The 25,094-nt window shown below is 33.4% G+C and overlaps 1 protein-coding gene across 1 annotated transcript in view; it reads right to left on the bottom strand.

The window, feature by feature from the left end:
- NRXN1 (neurexin 1) overlaps positions 1–25,094 on the bottom strand; it is a 1,086,056-nt gene that overhangs the window by 976,292 nt on the left and 84,670 nt on the right. The window contains 3 exon segments of the mRNA XM_040623491.1: positions 9,809–9,820; positions 10,587–10,616; positions 13,783–13,800. Of these exon segments, the coding sequence (XP_040479425.1) occupies positions 9,809–9,820; positions 10,587–10,616; positions 13,783–13,800 (60 nt within the window).

Raw genomic sequence — 25,094 nt, 5'->3', positions numbered from 1 at the left:
ATTCAGGCCAAAAAATACAATACTGCTTAGAAACTTCATATAATGCATGAGTCATTTTAATTTCCTGAATTATCTTATCATGTGTTTGGGTAGTCAAATTTTCTGCTCTGTATCTGTGCTATGTATTAAGAAAATTATTTAAGGCGAAAGAAAACACTATTCTCAGTTCACAACTATGGTAGTATACCTGTACTCTACTTGGTAAAAGTAAATACTACTTCCACGGATGCTATTCTGAATGAGCTGTCATGTGGTCATAGGCACACAGCAATTCATAGGCAAACAAACCAAACAGAAAGGGGAAAACTGCACTTAGCAGAATACACATGTATATAAGTAGATATAATTTGCACGTGTAAAGACATGTCCTGAAAAATGGTAACTAATATCACTGTGCTTATATTTCTTAATGTGAAAGACCTTGAGAACATCCATTCTGAAAGGCTATGGCTTTATACCATGTATAAGAGTGCCACATAAAGAAAAATCTCATTGGTGCTTTTAGTAATACATGACTGAAACTGAATGAAACCCTTCTCTCTCTTTCTCTTTCTGTCCCTCTCTATCTCTCTCTCTCTCGCAAAAGGACAAGCAATAAGACACTAATTTTAAGGGAAGTATGACCTTGGGCCCTGCAGTTTTGTCGTTGGTTTTTGATTTGGAGATTTCAAATCACAGTAGTTCTTCAGTGCAAGTTCCATAGGTTACGACAGCTGGCTGTGGACCCGGACTACTTGATATATCATCTACTTGAAGATATGATCATCTATCTCTGGGCTGGGGAAAAGTCAAAGACCCTTAGGGTATAAATAGCTATTTGAGGACCTGAGAAGAACGAATATATTTCTTTTAATGTTAGAAGCACAAGCTCAGCTACATACATGAAGTACAACAGATCTACTTCATTCTTTGAAATTTCCCTCTCACGAATAGCCAAAAAACACTTCCTGACAGTCACAATGAATAATGCTGTTTAGAAGCCAACTGTGCAGGACCTTCTTCCTGTTACCTATATACACACAAAGATATACAAAGATGAATTACTGTCTGTTTCTTAAAGAAATGTTAAGACTGGTTTTAGAGGAATTTAAAAGGAAGAGCCCGATCATCAGTGGTCGTTGGGGTGGTTTTCAAATCCTTTCCAAATTTTCTGAGATCGCCTAAATCGGGCAGGAAACAAGGAAGATCAAAAGGGTCAAGCTGAGTCCACACTCTCAATTCAAGGAGAAAAAAAAAATCTGTTTTTATTGATTTAGTTTGTCCTTCATGTGAAGATTTACCTCAAAGCAAAAAGGAAAAAAGAAACGTTAAAATTAGTGTATTATAAGAAAGAAAAAATAATATCTGTAGTAAAATCTAAAAGGAAATTTTACACACTTGTTTAGCCAATTAGTTCAGTCATTAATCAAGGATTACTCAGTACCTACTTGTGGCAGTCACTGTTCTAGGGGCTCTTGAGATACATCAGGGCAGGCAGAAGTCTCTGCCCTCTTGTATTCTGGAGGGAGAAAGACAGACAATAAACAGTGAACAAAGTAAATGAAAAAATATTACAGTATGTTAGAAGATAATAATCATCGTGGAAGAAAAACTAGATTGGGGTATGACAGTTAAGGAGAAGGGCAACTTGTACTATTGAATAGGATAATCAGAGTAAATCTCTTGAGAAAGTGCCATTTGAACAAAATCTTGAAGGATGTGAGGGTGCTACCCAAGTACTTAAGTATTTCAAGGTAATTACATGTTATTTTCTAGCAATGATACTCTGTAGGAAGAGAAGTCCCTAATTAGCTTTTCCTTGAAAATCTGGTTTTCAGGTGACTAAGTGGTTTCCTATAAGCTCAACTCATGTATAACTCTGTGGAGTTCTTACTGAGCCAAATCATTAATTCACAAGAACTTTTCTCTGGATGGTTATTTTAAGTCCCTGAGAAAATATTTACCTCCCTGCTTCCTTCAGCTTGCAAATTTGCACCTAAAAAGCAGCACTTTGCGGATGAACTCCTAGGTTTGTTCAAAGGGGAGACAAGTCCATTTCAACTTCATCATTGTATGAAAGAGAAAGATGAAAGCGTAAAGTGTTAGAGAAGTATCTAAATAATTTTGATTAAGTAGAATCAACCTTTAATGCTTTACTGTGCCAATACTATGTAGTATGGGCCATCAGGATAATGAGGTCCAATTAGTTATAACTTAAAACAATCACAGAATCATAAATTATAGGTATTTATATGATAGACAGAAGATATTAAGAAATTGTTTTTTAAACCTGTGGAAGATTACAGATCATTAGTTTTGAAATTCATTTAATCTAAACGTACAGAGTATCTTCTTTTATTTCATTGCCACCATGGATAACAACCATCTTCTAAGTACTTATGCAATTTGTCATGTAACATATCCTCGAAGGTGGGGTATTTTTATTAGCCCATAATATAGATCATAAGATTGATATATGTAAGGCTATATTACTTGCCCAAGGACAAATACAGGATCTGAACCCAGGTCTCATGACTTCATGGACTCTTGCCCATCACACTATACCACTCTCTTATTATAAAATAAAATTTTACACCACTAAAAAGGAAACTCTGAAATGAGAATCAATAGCATCCTATATAATACTCTGATTTCCTTCACATTACCTCTAAATTTATTTTGTAAGAATAAAAATATGAAACTTTGCTTCATGATTATCAATGTGTAATTAGAGGAAAGTCTTTATTTTTTTTTTATTTTTTATTTTTTTTATTTTTTTTTTTTAAAGAATTTATTTATTTATTTGACAGAGAGAGACAGCCAGCGAGAGAGGGAACACAGCAGGGGGAGTGGGAGAGGAAGAAGCAGGCTCCCAGCGGAGGAGCCTGATATGGGGCTCAAACCCAGAACGCTGGGATCACGCCCTGAGCCGAAGGCAGATGCTTAACCACTGCGCTACCCAGGCGCCCCTAGAGGAAAGTCTTTAAAGTTTCCTTAAGGTTGTTTATTCTCTAACAGTTATTTTAGTTCAAAATCTCCACAGTGTTTTATCTATCATAATAAATAATATCTCCTATCATGCCTTATAATCAACAGTATAGTTTTTTAGATGATCTGTAACATTCTTCCCTGTTTCAAATTCTATGACTTTTTAAAAGATTTTATTTATTCATTTGAGAGAGAGAGAGTGACAGTACAAGTGGGGGGAGAGGCAGAGGGAGAGGGAGAAGCAGATTCCCTGCTGAGCAGGGAGCCCACGAGGGGCTCGATCCCAAGACCCAGAGATCATGAACTGAGCCAAAGACAGACACTTAACCATCTGAGCCACCCAGGCGCCCCTCAGTCTCTTTAAGATTTTATTTATTTATTTTTTTTAAAGATTTTATTTATTTATTTGAGAGAGAGAGAGTACAAGTGGAGAGGAGAGGGAGAAACAGGCTTCCCACAAGCAGGGAGCCCAACGTGGGGCTAGATCCCAGGATTCCGAGATCATGACCTGAGCCAAAGGCAGAAACTCAACCAACTGAGCCACCTAGGTGCCCCAAGATTTTCTTTTTAGGGGGCTCCCTGGGTGGCACAGTCAGCTGAGCATCCAACTCTTGGTTTTGGCTCAGGTTGTGATTTCAGGATCATGAGATTGAGCCCATTGTCAAATCTGCCTAAAATTCTCTCTCCCTCTCCCTTTGTCCCTCCCCCCTAAAATAAATAAATAAGTCTTTAGAAAATAAAATATTTAATTTTTAAGTAATCTCCATACCCACCAAAGGGCTTGAACTCACTAACTCTGAGATCAAGTCAAACACCCCACTAACTGAGCCAGCTGGGCGCCCCTAAAATTCTATGATTCTATTTCAAGATTCAGATTTCTTTAGTATATGAGGTAAGCACTCTGGGAAATTACAATTTTCTTTAAAGCCACTAGCCAACATAAATTTTAAAAATATTCCCTCTTACCAATCTAAATGTGTTGATATTATTTTTTAAACAAAATCTAGATTAATAAAAAAATATTTTGAAATGGACAGATAAGATAAAATCATAATTTTGGAAAAGGAATCATCCTTTTATTTTATTTATTTATTTAGTAGGCCCCATGCCCAATGTGGGGCTTGAACTCACAAATCTAAGATCAAGGATCAGATGCTCCACTGACTGAGCCAGCCAGGCACCACAAGAATCATCCTTTTAAAGTCTAGTATGCCATAATTAAAATTTTTTGCCATTTTTGATCTGTTTCAGTAGAGCATCTAAATTTATATTTATACTACCTCATTCTTAAAAATATTAGACTGTGGAGAGTCCTTTCTGTGCTCTTCTCCAAGGATAAATTAATCTACTACTACAAGTCTAATAAAATCCTTGCTTAGTTTATTAGTTATTCAATGTCACCACTGTTTATAGAATTCAATGAAGACATGTGAAATATCTCATCCCAGAGTTACGAGTGCAGAGATTCAAAGGAGCTGGGACTTATTAGTAACAACTATAATGACAGAAATGACTGAATTACAACAAGAGGTAATACATAAATATTTACTTTAAAAGCAATTTTTCTTGATTATACCCAAAGATGATAGGCATGTAGGCTAAAGAAATACCAAAAAATTCCAAATTCTAGTCACGTAAGCTTCTATGTATGTCATATTGATGAAGATATTTATAAAGATGATGAAACTATTTAATGTCTGATCTTATAAAGTGAAATTCTAGTCTTTCCATGTTCTATAACTGTGAACGAGGAGCATCCCCTGGTACTCCAACAGTAAAAGTAATAACAGTTAATTCAAAATAAATTACTGCTTAGTTTGCATATGCACCAAATGTAGGCATTTCAATACAGTAAAATTCTGTCAACATTCACAAATGCTTCTGAATAATGAGGAATACTTAATATTATACAGTTAAGTAAGGAAATATGATTAAAGCCATATAGAAGAAGAGAAATATGATATTTTCAAAATCAAATTAGATCCACATCAGAAACCACCTTAAAATGTATTTAAAAGTTATAAAACAAATATGCATCATAATGTTGGTGATCTGAAGTTGGATACTTCATACACAAATTAGCAATGCAAGAATTAAAAGATGGTAACAAAAATCATAGAAACAAAGGAAAATGTATAAAAAATACTAAATGCCTTTTTCTTCCCCTAAATATTAATAATATCAAATATATTTTAAGAGTACATATAATAAAATGTTAGCTGTTGTGTGACATTACAGATAAAATTTTAAAACACATTATCTTTGATACTGCTAATATTGTAGTGGAATCAATTATACCTAGATATTGATACAATTAGTTCTTAGAAAAAATCTATTTTATTTTTTTATAAATTACTCTATTTTAAGATCTTCATTTTCACTAATACAATAAAGTTTAAGCCCTTTTACAGTAATTTTATGCCTGACAGCTGTATTTGTAATACCTTGGCCTTGTAGAAATATGAGAAACCTGGATAATCAAATACTTACTGTTTCATTTGAAATGGTCAAATGGACATTCACTTTGCAAAAATGCTGTAGATTTTATGAATGCAGAAACAGCAAATATGCTCATATCACAAGATAGGACTTATAAATTTTGGCTCTTTTGGAACCCTGCAATCAAAACCCAATCTAAACAGGTCTTTTGGTACATTACAGTTGGTACAGTGAGATTTGAAACAACAACAAAAGCAAACAACAAACAAAAACCTCATGGATACCACATAAGATAGCATAACGTCAGATCTAACTTTCAGGAAAATTTCTGCATCGTATAAACAATGAAAGCTACAAAATAAAATTTGGTCATTTGACACTGTGACAACAAATCACGTTAAAATTCTTGAAAACCCTGAAATACAAAGATACACTGACTTCACTTCCTTACAGACCCACCGCGGTGCATATGCTAGGGTATAACAAAGTGATATCTTCGGAGCGATGCCTTACCAGAGAGAAATACTGCAGCTCTGGAAAAAGGATATGAATGATAGGAATCAGAAGGAAGTTGAGAGACAGAGAAGAGAGGATCCCATGTAATTTGTTGCTACAATTCTTTTTAGTTATTTGCATAAATTTCCTCTTCCTTTTCCGCCCTCTACTTTGTCCACTCCAAACCCTCCGTGTCTTCCTCTACCTCTACCCTTTCCCATGTGCACCCCCCCACCTCACACACATGCATTCTTAAGTCATGAAAAATGGTAAATTCAAGATACAGTATGAAAAATATTCTGGAAACACAATGTTTAAAAAGAAAGTCAAGCTTCCTGCCCTCATGGAGCTTACATTCTACTAGGAAAAGTTAACATTAAATATATAACCACTCATATAAATACATAATTACAATTAAAATGATTGCTATAAAGGAAAATACAAGTCTCCATTCAAAACACCAACATACATTAATTATTAATGTTAATTATTAATAGCTCCTGAGCTATTAACCAGCCACAATGGCTGGATTTGCAGCATAACTTTTTTGGCATTTTCTGATTTAAATGGTCATTCCTTTCTCTCAGACAACCATTAGAATAAAGTATGCATAAATAAGTAGTTACTGAAATGAAGCAACCAAACAATCATGGAAAAAACAAAAACAAAAACAAAAAAACAACTCAATTCCCAGGCAAATAAACAAACCTATATTCTAAATAGAATGGAGAATAAAGTTAGCATTGTCAATGGTCCTAAGAATACTAATGACAAATTTCCAGCCTAAAAGAGAAAGCAAACACGATTTTCACAAAACCCACTTGGATCCATCTAGCCACAACTAGCAGAAACAAGGTTGGCTCTGGACAACACCGCTCTTCGTCTATCCCAAAGAAAGCTATGTTTCACTGAAACCAAGTTTATTCCTAACTGCATCCAGTTAAAGGTGACATGCCTTGTTCAGAAAACATGAAAACAAATACTCTAAAGTTTGAAGTAGAATGACCAATTGAAAATATGAGGCAAGATGGCCTATGGGAAGAGTGAGAAAGCTTCCATTTCACTCATTATGATTCTGCCAACACATAGCAATGATCCTTAACACGTCTCCTTTAATATGGCTTAGCTGTTCTTGTCATACACACATCATAAGGGATTCTGCAGTTTCCAAACCCTGAAAACTTAATTAGGGAGTATGAAAGGATCCATACCAGCTTTGTAAGGATACATCACAAAGTGATATCACTGCTTACCTCTAGGGAGAATACTGAGGAGTTTGAGGAAGGTTAACAGGAATAACATTCTCTTTAGATGAGTTACTTTTGTTTTTGTTTTTTGCTTTTTAAGAAAGAGCATTCATCTATCACTGGGCATTTAAAAACTTAGAAAATACTTAAAAATCCATATAGAAAAAATCAAAATGATAGTAATAATGTTCTTGAATCCAATTTTGCCTCTGGACTCAAAAAGAAAGAAAAGAAGAGAAGAGAAAAGAAAAGAAAAGAAAAGAAAAGAAAAGAAAAGAAAAGAAAAGAAAAGAAAAGAAAAGAAAAGAAAAGACATTAATGCACAGATGTTCAGTTCAGAGTCCCTGAATTGACTACTGCTAAAGAGGGCAGCGATGTCAAGAAAAATGCTCCAGGATTATACTGTGATGGAAAAGTTTGGGACGCATTAATTTACAATACAAATCAATTATTTCAGACTAGACAGGTTTAACACCTATTTTATGCACAACTGGGATTTAACTTGATATTGGAAACTATAATGGAAAGTTTCTAGGTATTTTTTGATTCCTTCGACATGTGGCACAAGGCAAGGAGAGCTACCTAAGGGAGCCCCTGATTCATGTTATCTTTATCTTTTCTGAATGCTAATCACATTTTTTTTTAACGTTCTCAGCACTTCCATTCTGTCATTTATACTAACTTGTCCAGTTTGTCATTTCCTATTATACTGAAACTCTTTGAATGTGCACACCATGTCACAATCAAGATTGTATTTTTGCTCTAGAATGCAGATTTGTTGAACTGATTTGCAATTAAAGGAGACTTACAAATCATGTTTCTCATTTCTATACATCTAATTAACCAAGATGTAAAGGTTACCACTCTGATTTGCAAAATACTCAAATCTATCTTAAAATCTTCTTTCCCCATTTAACGACAAAAGGCATCCTGGACCCATTAACAGAAGAAAAATGTAAAGGAAAAACCAAATTCCTGCACTCTGTAGTTTTGTGCTGATTGAGGAATACAATTCAACGAAAAATAGTGAAGTAAAATATGTTTGACACACATGCCAACAGAAAACATTTAAGACTGACATAATAAAACTGATTGAAGTTAAGTGACACTTAACATTAATTACATCAAAACAAATATCACCTGAGTATAGACATGAATTATTCCATAGAGTTAAATGGCTATAGAATTAAAAGATTATTTTTGAGTTACTTTTTTACAACATAATGTATATGTGTATGTATGTATATTTAGAAAGTTTGTGTATATACATGGCATTCATACATACACAGACACATATGCATATACTCCACACAGCCAGTAAAATAAAATATAAATACAATTCCCTCTATGCCATCTTGAGTCCTCTAAGAAGGAACTTGATAGGAAATGCCCAGTAAGAAAGGGAAGTAGATGGGAATTTGACCTAAATAGTTTAGAAAGCATCCCAAATGGTACAAGAAATCTCTAAAACAATTGATAAATTTTGTCATTTGTGTAGTTGCTGGAAGGCCTAAAATAAGATTAAATTATATTATTGGAAATTGTTGACCAAAACACAAAATGCAACAGCATATGTTCTCTTTTAATTGGCTCAAAATACCCAAGCAACATTTGTTTCTAAAGCTCAATTTTACACATTTAAAACTTATATCATTTCTTACTTATTGCCTGGCCCAAATTCAGGTGCTTTTTCAAGCAGAAAAGATTCCCTGCTAGGTGATACAAATGTAAAGGTGAAAAACTGTCCCAATTCAGATTACGATTCAGAGCACAAGAAAATTCAGAGAATTTAAGGATAAGATACATTCCTGCATTTAAAATAAAAAACAACCCATGGGGAAAAAAAACAAAAACAAAAACAAAAACTAGAGACCAAGGGCACATTCAGTAATACATAGTTAAAAATGGTTAATTTAAAGGCCATGATACATATTAACCACAGCTACGTATTATCTACTTCTTGTTGATGAAAACACTGAACACAGTGTGGATGGCTCTGAACGGCAAATTAAGCATGCTAATCTGGCATCAATGCTGTCAAGGAGTACACATGCCTGACTTACCAAGTGATGCAGAAATGTATACCTGGTTGATAACGTTCTTAAAACAAAGTTAGTATGTGCAAAAGAAAGAACAGGCTTGTCTTGTTTCTTTGTCTCTTTCATGGTTACTGCCTTTTCAGGTTATTGTGGAATTAATGTGTATTTGTGACATCGAGCAGGCAACAAGGTGATGAGCGCGCTGCAGTACCATTTCAATGCTGCACATGCTTAGGCTTACATCCCAATGCAACATGGCTGGGGCAGGCGTGCTCCCGAGTTAAATGTTTGAAGATGATATATTTATGGTGACTACGCTCATCATTGAGCTACCATTAAATGATACTGCAAAAAATGATACGGAAACCTGTAGCTAATTTCTAAATATACTAATTATATAAGCAGCTGACGTGAAAAAAATCACTCTAAAGAGCAAGAAAAAAAAGAGTGAAACATTTTGATGGATTTTTCTTACCTTAAATTAATAAAACATTCATTAACACTCATACCTACCTCCCAGTGCCCATTACTAATGCAAAAAGGTCTAAATACATTTTCAAAAATGTATACGTACTGTAATTCATACAGATGATATTAAGAAGAAATAAAATAATGTAATACCTTTACTTTTACCTATGGATTTGATGAAATGGTTCCATGAAGAAAGGGTTTCCATACAAAGAGAATAAAAAGAGAAACAACAATAAGAATTATGAATATATGTAAATGTGCTACTCTTTGAAATTTAAACAAGACAAGAAAGTATGAATAAGGGTTTGAAAGCACATGGAGTTATAATCAGCACATGTTGAGAAATCTGCCTTTTTTTTTAAGGCAACATGCAAAAAACTTGAAACACCCATGCTCACTTTAAAAGATTACACAAAAAAAGAAGATACACAATGACTATATTATATGTAGAAAAAGTACTGATTTTGTGAAACAGTATACTCAGCATTCTAGAAGCCAGAAGCCAAAGATGTCTGCATGTTCCCAAACTGCCATGCATGGGTGAAAAATGGACTCTTTTTGGTACAGTGGGTTAAACTGAATATCAGATATTAACTTCTGATGGTTCTCAGTTTTTCTTTACTATAGCTACCCTTAACTGCATATGCTTATAAATGTATGGAAACTTTCAATCACAAATTCTTATGTCTCATTTATTTGCAGATATTATAGTGCAAAGAATGAAGGAAAATAAAAGTCAAAGGAGGAAACCAAAATCAAACAAACAAATAAAGGGGAAAAAACATGAAAAAATGTGAACAGAAGTTATGTATTTAATTTGCAGCCAGATAATTTGCAAGCATTTGCCCATCCTTTGCAGTGATGGTTTAAAGCAGCTACAGAACAAGAAAACACTGAAAGCAGAGTGGAAAAGGAACAGAGCCCATACCTTGGTCGCCCATCATCAGGTGCGCCAGACCTTGAAGGGAAACAAGAGCACAGTCAGCAATAAACAAGGGAGCATGGGAAGGCAGGGTTGTCACGGTGACAAAAATGTTCAGTGACAGACATCTTGTTTCCTATGAGACATGTCTGTATCACAGAGGCAAATCAAAAGCATTCTTTCAACCACTGGTTGGAATGCTTTGGGGCAAAGAGTTACAGTACTGCAATTTAAACACTGGCATATGCTGCCCTGTGTATTTCTTCGATATATCAGTTGGAACAATCAAGAGCATAAAAGCATGACTTAAAATCCAACCAATCCCTTAAAAATTGCATCTGCCCTTTGTGCCCTTTGATGAGACTGTTTGGAACACTGCCACCACAGGGCTTCTTATTCTTTGGTGATGAAATTATATTTTTAAAAACCCAAAGGAATATCTGAAACATGGGCTGGGTCTGATCTTTTTCCCCTCATCAAAAAATGAGGTTTATAATTGAATTAAAAAAAAATCCTTAGTCACACTGAAATGATAATGCAGAAATGTCTCCTTGTCTGACACATGTGGCAACTAAGTTTGTTCCAATACAAAAAAAAAGACTATTAAACATGCAGCTGTAAAGTTGGAATTTACTACAGAATGATGTTTTTAGGAAACAATAGATCAGCTTTAAATAGGCTCAAGTAATTTTCCATGGAGAGCAAAACTATTTAGTCTTTTACTTAAATATTACCTAAATACCGAACTATGAGTTAATGTGAATACATATATAATCATGTTTTATATTTTTATATAAATCATAATTTCATCAAGGAAGTTTTCTAAAATAATACTGAATTCCCTTTATTTAAATTACTTATTATCTGTTGCTTGACAATTTACTTCAGTTTGAAATCACTCCTTTTCTAAAGAACACTGCTAATGTTCTTTTAAAAAACTCTCTTACTATCCAAGAAGATACTTTTTACTGAGAGGCATTAATTCCATATTTAGAAACAAAGTTACTCCTCAATCCATGTCTGTTTCAAGAATATAGGAAAATGTTAGAGCAATATAGTAATATACACAGCAATTTCAATAGAGTTTATATTTCATCTCCTAGTATTATTTCAAATATATTTGAGACTTTATTGAGCCACATGATATTACACACCACTTATATCAATACTGAAATAATCTGCATTATTTCCTTAAAATTTTAGGAGTATTTAAACATCTCTGTGGGGCAGATACAATTACAAATCAACATATAATCAAAATATGATGACTACTGAACATAGAAGTTTAATGTTTCTGTAATATAGCCTCTTTTTGTATTTTCAAAGTGATTGTAATAAAAAAAAATCACACAGGCAGATTAAAAAGTTTATGATCTGTTGGTGATTCTGTGTAGGTTATATAATTTTTCATCTAATTTCACTTTTAAAACTACTACAAATATTTCCTAGAAATGGTTTATAATTTTTTGTAGACTAAATCAGGGCATGGTCTCTGTAAGATCTAATTTTTAGAAAATATATAAGACACTTCGAATGGTAGTTTTGAATACCACCTCAGTAAGGATGGAAGTTAATAAATCTCAAAAGCATTCACATTCCTCATGCTAACCTTTCTTATCTCTAAGGGAGTTCCACTATATTGCCAAAGTCAAGTTATAAATAGGAATGTTACAATTATGATTGAATAAACTTTATTACAATCATTTATGGGCCTATACTCTGAAAATCTTGTCAAAATTTTTCATGAGATGCATGTGTGAGGAAAGAGGCATTCAGGTTATTACGCTGATTTCCTGGAATACAACTGGATTTAAGGAGAAAGAACAAAAACATGGAACATTTTACAGAATGGTTAAGGAAATGCAAAAGAAGTTGAAAAAATACTTACAAAAAAATTCAATCTCAATTAACATGCATAATAAAATGATACTTATTTTGAAAGTTGTCAGACCCGCAGGGTAATAGCATCTTTATCAAGTACATATTCACATGCTATTAAAATTATAGTATAGAAAAACAGAAGTCATACACAGAGCCAACACTTGGAAAAGCAGTCATTGGTGATTACTTTTGAAATCTTAATCTGTTTTACTCGAATAATGGAATAGAAATGTTTGGCAACTAAGCAACTAATATTCAGCCTGCTACTGACCAACTTTGTATTACTGTGAATTGTTCTTTGAGACATCAAATCTTAGTAACTTTAATAGCTATCTGTAACCTCAGGTGGGAAGTCTTTTTCTGACATCTGTCATTTTGTAGAAATGTTCGTTATTTTTACAGAATGGTTCTATTTCAAAATATTGCAGCAAAATAAAATACATTAAACACCTCTGAAATATAGACATAAGTTAAATGTTTATGCAAGAATTGTTAATGCTGTGATTGTATAAGCTGATAGAACATCAGCTTCCCTCTCACAATTCTTTGGTCTATCTAGAGATAGATTTGTTTGGTAGCACACTGACATATACATTTAAGTTCTTTAAAGATACGAATGTTGAAATATGTTTTAGTTTGTTGGAGTCTATAGGAAGAATGTGTAACCTTCTCAAAGTGCCTTGACAGAGATAATTTTGGAAAAGCTTTAATAAATATTATAGTTTTATTTAACAGACACAGAATATGACAAATATACTTACCAGTAATCATGCTGGAGTGCTGTATAGTTTCATTTCCAATGGCCAGTGGCTTATTTTTTAATCTAAATTTATGCCTCTTATGGTCAATGCTTTATTCTGTGTTCTTTATATAAGTCAAATCATTTGAAATTAAACTAATGAGCTTGAGGTGATGTAATGCTAAACATTTCCAAAAGAAAATAAATCATTCTGATCAAGAAAAAAAATGGAGAAAAGATCATGCACTGTATTCTGAAACTGCAAAGAAATACTTTCTCATTTAAAATAAAAGAAGCAGGATTGTATCTTTTTTTTTTCCATACAGAACACTGCAATAAGTATTCTAAGGTTTATATGGGATGATGGAATCCATCAAGAGTTGGAGTTAAGGCTGAAAGAGTTTCATATACTTAGAGGCTGATGGGATTGACAGTGCGTGTTCTATATGGAAAGTGATACACAATCCAGAAATCAACAAATGCTCAGAAGTTCAACTTACCGTCTAAATTCGAGATGTACTCTATTAATACTAAGAAATAAAAGGCAAATGAGAGTTGGAAAATAAAATTGAAAGCACCCACCTTCCACATTGTTGTCTTCTGAAAGCACATGACAAGGAGGGAGAGAAAAGGAAAAACATTCATTAAGCAGCATGCAGACTGGACCTTTGCCTTTGCATGTCTTCCTCATGCAAGGCACCAAACACATCATGCAAGTGCTCCATCACTACCGTTCAAAGGGGAAAACAAAATCATGGGAAGCAGGTTCCCGCCTATTGGCAGCATTTAAAGAATGTGAGACAAAATTTTGTCCTGAGCAAGGAAATTTAAAAAGTTTTTCACTGTCCTGTGTAAAATAAACATTATTCTTACATGTTGCTGATGTGGTTTTCCTAGGCAATTATTTTTAAAGCTTTATTTATTTATTTATTTACAATTCCAAAAAAAGTCTATTCCTAAACTCTGATTTGGACTTGGATAAAACAAAGTCCATTGCCAAGAGCCATGATATTTCACTTAAACATACTCCACTTGTACAAAATATGTAATCCATTTACCATCATGGCCTTTAAGTATTTCTAATACTTCAATTTCTTTCCCTAAACACAACATAAACATATGGAACTAAAATTTATAATATGGCTTATTTATAATGTGTTCATATTTCATTGAAAATAATGGTAGTTTATCGTAATTTGTTAAAAATGCTAATTTTTAAAACTGTTAACTAGAAAAAGTAATCATTGCAAGAGAAGTCCATTTGGGAGCTGTCCATTAGGCAAAATTTATGATTTATTGACTTAGTACTTCTGTTTAGGGTGGGAATATGAATATAGTTAATATAAGGACACTACTTGGTAGACTTCCCCTTATGTTTCCATATAATCTACATAATATTTACATATTTTCATATATTTGCATGTATTTCCATATGTGCACATATATACGTATATATACAAACACACACACATAATACAAGCAGATTTTGCATGTATTTCCTACACATAAACAATGCAAGTATATGGGATTTAAACTATTTTTAGTAACTACTAGACAATTCAAGCACTATCGATACACAGGGTTTGGCATCCAATTAGAAATGGAAGAGAAAGCTATTTTGCAGGACTAGGGCAACAGCAAGGTTTCAGTACTTATCAAACATTTTCAGTAATAAAAGATAGCCATGTTGACATTTCTAGTCTCATTCTCTTATTTAATCAGCTGTAATTTTAAAAATGGTTATTTGATCAAAAGCATTTATAAAGAACAACAGCAAAATATAGGAACTTTGAGAAAAACAACTTACAAATGTACCATTTCATAAGGATCAGCAAAACTCTTTTTAATTGTTAAAGTTATTAATGCATTAAAAATCATCAATATTGTTTAAAATATATTAGCTGGAAACTGAAATATCAACATAGGCACATTTACTGATGGGGTCCTAACATATAGTAAAAAATAGCTAGTGGATAAATGTGGACAATAGAATCTATACAAAATACATGGTTTGCCAGAGTTTATTTTAAAAGATATAACAAAAAAAAAAAAAGACAAATATTTGGTATGTGATATTCATTTCCTGATTGGTTTGGTTTATCTGCTAAATAAGGAATTAAGACTGAATTTGCTACTTTCCAATGGCAACTCTGGCATGACATGGACATAAATATTAAAGATCTATTTTACTACATTGGAAATTACACAAAGATATAGATTATTTCAATGTTTAAGACATACTTCTGTCTAATGTTAACCACCCTTTGAATTTCTATTCCCCATGTAAGATGCTTGCTTGAAAAAATAAAATTGTTTAATATATAGGACACAAGAACAAAATCAGGGAGTTTAGAGGAGACTCAACTGTCAAAATAGTCTATCATTTACTATGGCCCAACTTAACTCCTGTTAACAAAGACTGGCAAACATGATTGTGAGAGCACAGTCTCAGAAAAACAGTTTTTTTGGTAAAGTGCTACATGAAAATCTAACAGTGAACGAAAAGTGAAAAACAAAGTAAAACAGGCCCAGGCTCAACACCAGTTTTATAAATGTGCTAAGTAAGATAAGGAAAGGAAGTTGTGCTATAATAAAATCAAAGTCATTGATTCTGATCCCCTGAGAGTTTTCTTCTTTCACCATTAACTAAGACACAGGGACACAGGGGGCACCATTGGACTTGCCCTGCCATCCAGAACCAGCTAACTAATGGGACCCCTTGTATGGAAATTCAAGTCATGCCCAATGTGTAAACAAATCCTGACTTGACCAGTTCAGAAAAATGGGCTGTCTCATAAGACTCAGATTAAAAAAATAATCAGGAGTGCTTGACTGGCTCAGTCAATAGAGTGTGAGACTCTTAATCTCAGGCTTGTGAGTTCAAGCCCCATGTTGGGTATGGAGCCTACTTAAAAAATAAATTTAAAAATTAAAAAAAAAAAAAGAAAGAAAGTACTAGAATAAAAGGAAGGGTAATATATTAACTCCTATATTTAAAAAAATAGGATAAAAAAAGGAAGAAAGCTGGCTTAGAACAGACTTTACTGACTTTCCATATATTTTCAGACTCAATCTTAGACTTAAAAAAAAAAAAAAAAAAAAAAAAAAAAAAAAAAAAACTCTACTTGCATCATTCTATTCTACCCCTGTGGTATCCATTTGTTTGCTTTAGTTAATTTAAAATCTATTAACCTAGGAGCGCCTGGGTGGCTCAGTTGGTTAAGCATCCTACTCGATTTCGGTTCAGGTCATGATCTCGGGGTCCTGGGATCAAGCCCCACATCTGCATTTAGCAGGGAGTGTGCTGAAGATTCTGGAGATTATCTCTCTCCTTCTGCCCCTCCTCTGACTCACTCACTCGCATGCTCTCTAAAAAAAAAATAAATCTGAAAAAATAATTTTAAAATCTGGTTAACCTAAAGATGATCCCTACATTATTTCATAATTTGCACACAATTATAAATAGCAGGGAGTATGCTGGAGATTCTTTCTCTCCCTCTCCCTCTGCTCCCTCTGGCCCCCACTTGCTCGCTCACATGTGTTCTCTCTAAAAAATAAATAAATTTGAAAAAAAAAATTAAATCTGGTTAACCTAAAGATGATCCCTACATTATTCCATAATTTGCACACAATTATAAATGGCAGTAGCTCTATCACTTATAATCACTCTCCAGGTGTTTCTTCTTTTCTCTTTCCTTTCTACTTGGTTTTTGAAATAAAAGAATACTGCATTTAAAGAGAATAATTTTCCTCATAACATCAACTCTTGCTTTTTCTTTGTAGATCCTTTGCAATCAAATAGTATCTTGATTTTTAACAGCTACAGAGAAGGTAAAAATTGGCATGCCAGAGTGTAAAGGTAAAGCAGTGTATTTTGCTTTAGTGTAATTCAGAAAGCAGTCCATCCAGCCTTACCTGTGGACATTGTCAAATTAGGGAAAAGCTCTTGGTTTGCAGAAAACCCTGGATTCTTAATTTCGCTGACTGATCCTGCTGTGTACATGAAGTGAGTCTTAGTCATCAACTTTACTATGATGACCATGCCACCTATAAAGATCACACTCATTTTTTTTCCTTTTCATTGTGAAAATAAGGAATAAAAGCAAGAAAAAGATATCTTAAATTTTCTTTTTCTTTGGGATAAAACATGTTTTCCTCACAAAAATGAGAATAGGCACCAAAACATCCGTTGTGTTATGAATACTTTGTGTGCTGTTGACATGAAGGGAAGCTGCAGACTGTTAAACTGTACATTCTTGAATTACTTCAAAAGAACATCTCCACAAAAAATTTTCCTTTGGCCCCCAGCTTATAAGAATGCAAGGACAGTAAGTTTAATTTATCATGAGTGTACTTTGCACAGAATTTTAATTACATACTTCTAGGAAGAGAAAAATGAGCAAGGAAACAAATATGTTTGCTTCAATATAAAGCAAATCAGGAAATTAATCATGACACGTGGATAAATCAAAGTATGATATAACATATCACAGGTAACTCCTTGTTGTATAATCAACGTTTAAGTTTAGCAATATGAAAGGCTTCATCTAAATCTAAAAGCAAGAGGCAACTTATGTGCTACATTTTATGTTCAAAATTGGCTGAAAGGAATCTGTCACCACTTGGCCATTCCTTCTCTCTTGTGGCCTCCTTCCTTCTCTGCTAGTTGCTTGTGACCAGCTCCCTTTATTTTTCTTTGGCTCCGTCTCTCCTTCAGCAAATTTGCCTCTACTGCAGGTGACTTCCCACCCAGATCTATGCCATTCAAAGTGGGGTACATAGCAACGAAACTGGGGGTGGTACAGGCCAGCAGAAAGAGGAATACAGAGTAAAATTTTACTTCCTTCTTACATACATTCCACTTGCTAGCTTCTATCCTTGCCTTTCCAGCCCATCACATTATTTTCAGGACTTTATCCTTCATTCGGGGGATTCAATGCCAGTATACCAGAGTCTGGTTCCCATGGTGGCACCAGATGGACCTTTGCTTTATTTTATTTTTCCTTTGGTGTTAACAGTGGAAGCCTTTAGAAAGCCTCAATCATCTGGGAATGCTTCAAGGACTGGGAAATGGAGGAAAGCATTGAAACTGTGGATCTGTGTAGCGGTCAGCTGGAGGAAGAGAAATGCTGGCCAGAACCAAGAGAAAGTTCAAACAGCAAATGAAGCAAAAAGGTACATTATGGAGGCTTATGGAAGGAAAGAAACAGCCTGGGCAGGAATGGCTAGTTCAAAAAAAAAAAAAAAAAAATTAACAGGTGCCCTCAGCCACCTGCTTTAAATCTACCTAAATGACATTCCCACCCAGCCTGCTGCCATCCCAGTCTTAGGGCATGAGGGGAGCCAACTAGAATAGCAAATACTTTTTCTCTCTCTTCACTGTTCAGAAGTAGAAGAAGTAAACCAACTTGCAGCAGCAAGGACATTCCTGGCATCACACTTGGAACCATGAAAACATTTTCCCTAGGAACATTTTGAGCAACATCCAACTACACTTTTGGTAAAAAAACAAACAAACAAACAAACAAAAACAAAAAAACTACGATTCAAGTGTATTATAGAATTAATGAGTCCTTTGTGAAGTGGTCTGAGAAATTCACCTTGCCTAAGAGTGTTCTTTCTGTTGGAAAATATGAGTTTCAACTTATTTATTCAAAGATATTTTATAATAGTACTTTCCTAAGTTGCAGATTGCCTTTGTTTCTGCATCACACAGCAGCCAATTCTGTTACAAAGTTCGTGGCTTTCAATTCAAAATGCTCTATCCTGTTAACAGGGGAAGTAAGGAGGACAGGAAGGAAGGAAAAAGGATGAGAGAGAGGAAGGATAATTGTATGGCAGATTCTTCTGGTACGTAAGCTGTTCAATGGACCTGATGAAATTTAACAGCTATTAGTCAACATATTAAAATATATACAGAATGGCTCGACACAAACTATACTGAATACAATTTCAAATTTTATTTTCATGGGGGACTATGACAAAGATTTTCTTTTGCTTTTATAGCTTCAATTCTTCCCTACAAATGTTAACTTTGAGTGAACATTGCTATATTAATTTCAATAGCTGGACTTACAAAAAGAACATTATATATGAGTGACCATAAAAACTGTGACAAGAACAGTCTACCCTGTTTCTGCTCATGTCACTCATTTTTAGTGTTTTATTGCTTACTTAGAAATAAACATTTCCTAATATGAAATTGACAGATAAAACTGAACAGAGTGTTAGCATGTATTTTCTCAAACTCAATCATTGTTATACAACTTCAAAGAAAGCTGGTTGAGGTGAGGAGTGTTTCCTTTCTAAAAGTCTGAAGTCATCATATTTTAGAAAACAGAGCAGGAAAGTTCTTGGATAGAGTTGGGAGAATAAATTTAAATATATCCCTATCTAGCTACCCAATTTACCACCACTTCTCACGGTTTTATGGATGTGCCAGTACTCAGATATGACTTTTCTTATGAACAAATGAATGGGAAATACCCTCTAGTTGTGTGGTACCAGAAGAGAACACTTCACAGAGTGTCCTGGGTTCTCCAACACCACCATGGAGAATAGGTGAACTGCTGAAGACCACCAATGGCCCTTCATTTGAGAGAATTAACTTAGGCTAGATTTATACAATTTTTTTTCACTGATTATTTTATCGCAGAGAATTTTCAATTAAACTTCCAAATACTTTCGATTTTACTCATCTATAGTTTCTCAGACCAGTCTAAAATAAATCTACTTAATTTCTCTGAGAAAAAGCAAACGTATTTTAAGTATGGGGCCATTGAATGAAAACAGAGGATTAAATTAACCATAATGTAAACAAACAAACAAAAAAAAGTTCTAAATTTAGAGTTTAATAAATTAGATTTGTATACACTGAATAGAAAAAGGTTCATATAAAACTGACTTGTTAATTATACATATATCTTTATATTTAAGGAAAATGAAATTTTATTTCAAGATAATACTTCATATTGTCTTTAATTCAATGGACCTTTGCGTACGTAACAAATAGTCTAGAAGAAAAAAATCCATTGGCCATTAAAAGATCTAACACTTCTTCAGGGCTTTTAATTTTCATTTTTTTCAGTATTTAAAACACTGTACATTAATTATACTTAAATTTTAAAAACCCCAAGAAATTTACATATTTTATAATTCATGGCTAATTTAATTTTAAAGTTTTATAGAGGTCACTGAAAATCATTTTAAAGGACATGGACTGTTTTTGTTTATTTTTCTAAATAAATGAGATAGTACACAAAATTATCTAGAAGTCTCCTGTGGTTGACTAAAATATTACTATAATGAACCAAATATCTAGTTAGCTTTTCAACTGCAGCACATTTCAACAGGAGGATGATTGTTACAAAGAATTCTTCTGCTTCTCCAAAGCCTGAAATCATTTAAGTCCAATAACACCTGAGGTTGAAACATGAAATTACTGTTTTCAGATCAAAACTGGTCAAACAGTAATAGTTAAATATGCTTAAATCTAATATTCCTAAGTTGATGCTATTCTCTGCCTCCTAAATACATTGTAGTAATATCAACTTAAACTAAAACACTATTAAATTCATGAGAATCAATCCATGGAAAGCAGAGGGGAGTGAGAGGTATAGGCTTCCACGTATGGAATGTAAAAGTCATGTGAATGAAGGATACAGCATAGGGAATACAGTCAATAGCATCATAACGTCATTGTATGGTAATGGATGGGTAGTTACCCTTCTGGCGAGGGTGAGCACAGAATAACATATAGAGTTGTTGAATCATTATGTTGCACACCGGAAACTAGTGCAGCACTGTGTGTCAACTATACTTCAATCAATCAACAGCAATGATTAAAAAAAAAAAAAAAAGGAAGCAGAAAACAGAGTAAATGTAACTTTTATACAATATTTCAGAAAACGTTATGAAGATCTCAAGAAACTTGCTCCAAACGTTCAAGAGAAATTATAAATAATAAAATAATACTTAGGTCATCTTACCACTTTAAATGTACTTGCATAAATACTGTCCTATATAATCTTTATATTATCTCCTCAGTTAACTTGCTATGGTTGAGTGACTTGTCCAAGACACCCAAGTAAAAAGTAGAAGGTGCTAAGAGTGTATAGAAAGTATGATTGAAGTCTCCCTGTCCAAGTTTGTGTGGATTTCAAAAGTTGTAAAAAGAAAATGAGCATAAAGAATTTGGGTAATATAGGGTAATGCTGGCATGTCTACTAAATCTGTGTTACGTTCCTGGAACTATTAACAAAATGTATCAATTAGCATCACTTTTTTTAAGTAATATAATAAAGGAGTACGAAGACTGTATTTATGATTTCTTTGACTCTTTTGTAAGAAGACAGAAATATTTTATGGAAAATATTTCCTTCTTAATTGCATTTATGTGTTGATTCCATAAAGTCAAGAAAATGTAATACTGTTTACTTTCCTTCACTGAAAAAAAAAACAATTTCCTAGGATTCTTCTCCGTGTGCTATTAAAATTATTTTCCAGGGAAAAAATAAAAAAATAAAAAAATAAAACAAAACAAACAGACCAAAAAAAAAAAAAAAAAAAAGCACATTTAGAGAATCTTCGCCCTACTTTAATAGCAAAAAGCAGACCAGGTTCATAAACGTGTTGACCTGCGGGCATTCTAACCACTAGATGTAAGAGCAAAATTATCCATAAATTTCTTGCTGTTTTTAAAATTTAAAGGAAAGTGTTTATTTCATTCAGAGCACACACAATTTTTCATCCTTTTTAAAAAGACACTTACATTCCCAATCAAATATTTTGGAAGGTTACGTAATGTACACATTTGCCACACAAAGTATATTGGCCCTTTCATTTTAGTTATAAAATGCAAATCTGATAAAATATTACTTTTATTCTTTTTACATATATGTTGTATAGTAAACCTCCTGGGGACTGAGCAGCAAGTCCTAATCTTTTAAACTTTGAATCAACAGACAAGTAGGAAGAAAAACTAAAGATTGTCTAAACTCCTATTTTCTTTAAAAATAAAATAAAATAAGTTTATGTTAAAGGCTAAGAAGAAAATAGTTTGTTCACAGGCACTACCAATTCTGTATTTTTGAAGATTTCATATATGTAGTTATTTGTCTTAATATCTACTACTTAGGCCCATATGAATGCAAGCCCATGCTGCAGAGGGAGCTATGAGCTTGAACAATCTACCCTTTATCTGCTGATTTACTGATCTGTAAAATGAAATCACCACAAATATAAGCCTTTAAGGTAGCCTTATAATTCCCCATCTTATCTTTTCCTAAAATGGCCATTCACTGCTTAAGAAAACATGTTGAAATATGAAGAGATTTCTTTTTTGGACTCTTATAAAACATACTGAAATGTTAATTCTATCATACAAAACCGTTCATTTTATTTTTTAAAATGAAACTACAGGAATGCAATATAACTATTTCTTGACATTCGTGTAAACTGCTTTCTGATTACTGGAAAGTCCGAATTCTTTTGACCCAAACAACTTCAAACTGAAGATTTAATTTTCAAAATAATCTCATCAGGTTATAACTTATTACATATTGCTTTAAAATGTGTGGTGGCAACACCATGATATTGTAACCACTTCATAAACTCTAAACCTCATACAAGCAGCTGTGCCATCTCTCTGACACATACACACATACCCATTTAGTCTGTTCTTTCATAAACAAATTCAAACTTTCACATCCTTCTTAATAAAAATATTTTCCTACAAAAGTTAATGTGGGTAAGGGTGACTGGGTGACTCAGTTGGTTAAGCATCTGCCTTGGGCTCAGGTCATGGTCCCAGGGTCCTTGGATTGAGTCCCGCATAGGGCTCCTTGCTCAGCGGGGAGCCTCCTTCTTCCTGTCCCTGTGCTGCTTCCCCTGTTTGTGCTCTCTCTCTCAAATAAATATCTTTTTTTGAAAAAGGAAAAAAAAATTAATCTGGGTAGAATAGGAAACTACTTACAATAAATACTTGATAGTATCATCAATAATAACATAACTGCTTCTTTACTCCACTGGAAATATATTTACTGATAATAAGCATTAAATATAAATTTCTCTATTTTTTCCCTCTCTTCTTTTATTTAACTTTACATGTTTGTTCATGTTAGAAGAGAAGAAAACTATTTTCTAACTCTACTGTCCAGTATGTTAGCCATCAGATATGTATGCCTACTTACAGGTGAATTAAAATTAATTACAATTAAATAAAATCAAAAATTTTGTCTTGCAGTCATATGTGGTCATTGGCTACCAGACTGGACATCACAGATTATGAACATTTCTATCATTGCAGAAAGTCCTACTGCGCAGTACTGTTAAGGGTTTTAAATAAGTTACTACTTCTCTGGTAATATCTTTTAATATAAAGCTGTTGCATATATATATATATGATTGTTATTTTGTTTATAAAAGGAAATAATTTAAATTCATAATGATATTTTTAAAGGGACACCTAAATTGATATTAGATATGGTCACTGAATTTGTACACTGAGGAGAACTATATGATATTTCCATTTTAACCTTAAAATAAAAAACAAAAGTTGAAAAATAACTCTAATAAAAATTTTGCTCTCATGCTAAAATGTCTTTGGATAATATAAGCTCTGGACAATTACCCTTTTATCATAAGTCCTTTTTCTTAAGCCTCACAGACAATGAGAAAATACTAAATATGTTTCAATTTTCAAGTGAAATTAAACAAGCAATTAAATAACTTTTCTCCTGATTTCTCCCCACTTCTCTCGGTATCTCCAGTAGATCATTTAATATTATTTGTCATAGACTTCATGTGTGAACTAGACAATAGTTTAATAGAAACAGCAGTTTTTAGATTAGTAAAGAGTACCCTCCATCCCACAATCTCATATAATAAATTCTCTTACATTATAATAAGTCAAAGATTTCCCTTTCCGCAAAATAGGCCTCTTACTGAATAAGAGGGTATTATACTTATTGAATAATACCCTACGGGAAAATAAACCAAGCGGACAAATAAAGGAATCAAGATTTCTGCAACACTGAAATACAACAGGAAAGAATTATATAAAAGAATAAAAAGAACAGCTCAAACTTCTAGTTAATTTTATAAAAATCCAAGATCCTGTTAAGGGGCTATTACATGATAACAAATGCATCATTGAGTAAGCAAATAAAAACTATGAGGACAAACAGAAAAATAACTCTGAATATGGAAGCATTAACTGTGGAGTAATAAAAGGAAAAAAATGGCAAAAACATTTATGAGATGAAATGATGAACATGTTTTATATAAAAATGAGTAAGATGCACAACAAAAATTTAGAGTAGACCTAGAAAGTCTATTTTCAGTATTTAAAAAATATAGGCCGCTCTTAAAGTTGAACATTTTCCACTTTATTATCAAAAAGCGTCATTTTTCACTTTTGGTTAGTGACATCCAAACTCTACTTTTACAAAGTAAGGGAAATGAGGCAATATAAGAATAAAAACAAAAATATATTTATAGCCTCTACACCTTAATGAATAACAATCTAGGTATCCCAAAGAGCTGTAGTCTGGCAAGCGAACTAAGTATTGAGAAGGACAGCTGATTTCTACAGATTACTGAGGTCATCTCACATCTTAGTCCAACCCTAGCATTAGAATGGCTTGAAAGAGATTATGTGACATAACCATATATTTATCTTATTTTCAAAGAAGAAAATATGTGTTGCAAAACCAGAGGCAGCATCCTGATTCAGTACTTATTACGGACTGAATGTATCCCCCCAAAATTCTCACGTTGAAACCCTGCTTCTCAGTACGACGGTATTAGGAAGTGGAGCCTTTGGGAGGTAATTAGGGTTACATGAGTTCATCGGAGCGGAGCCCTCATGAATGGCATCAATGCCCTTATGAGTC

The sequence above is a fragment of the Ursus maritimus genome, unplaced genomic scaffold (assembly GCF_017311325.1).
Source record: "Ursus maritimus isolate PB19 unplaced genomic scaffold, ASM1731132v1 scaffold_6, whole genome shotgun sequence".
Classification (NCBI taxonomy): Eukaryota; Metazoa; Chordata; class Mammalia; order Carnivora; family Ursidae; genus Ursus; species Ursus maritimus.
This window is presented reverse-complemented; position numbering and strand designations above follow the sequence as displayed.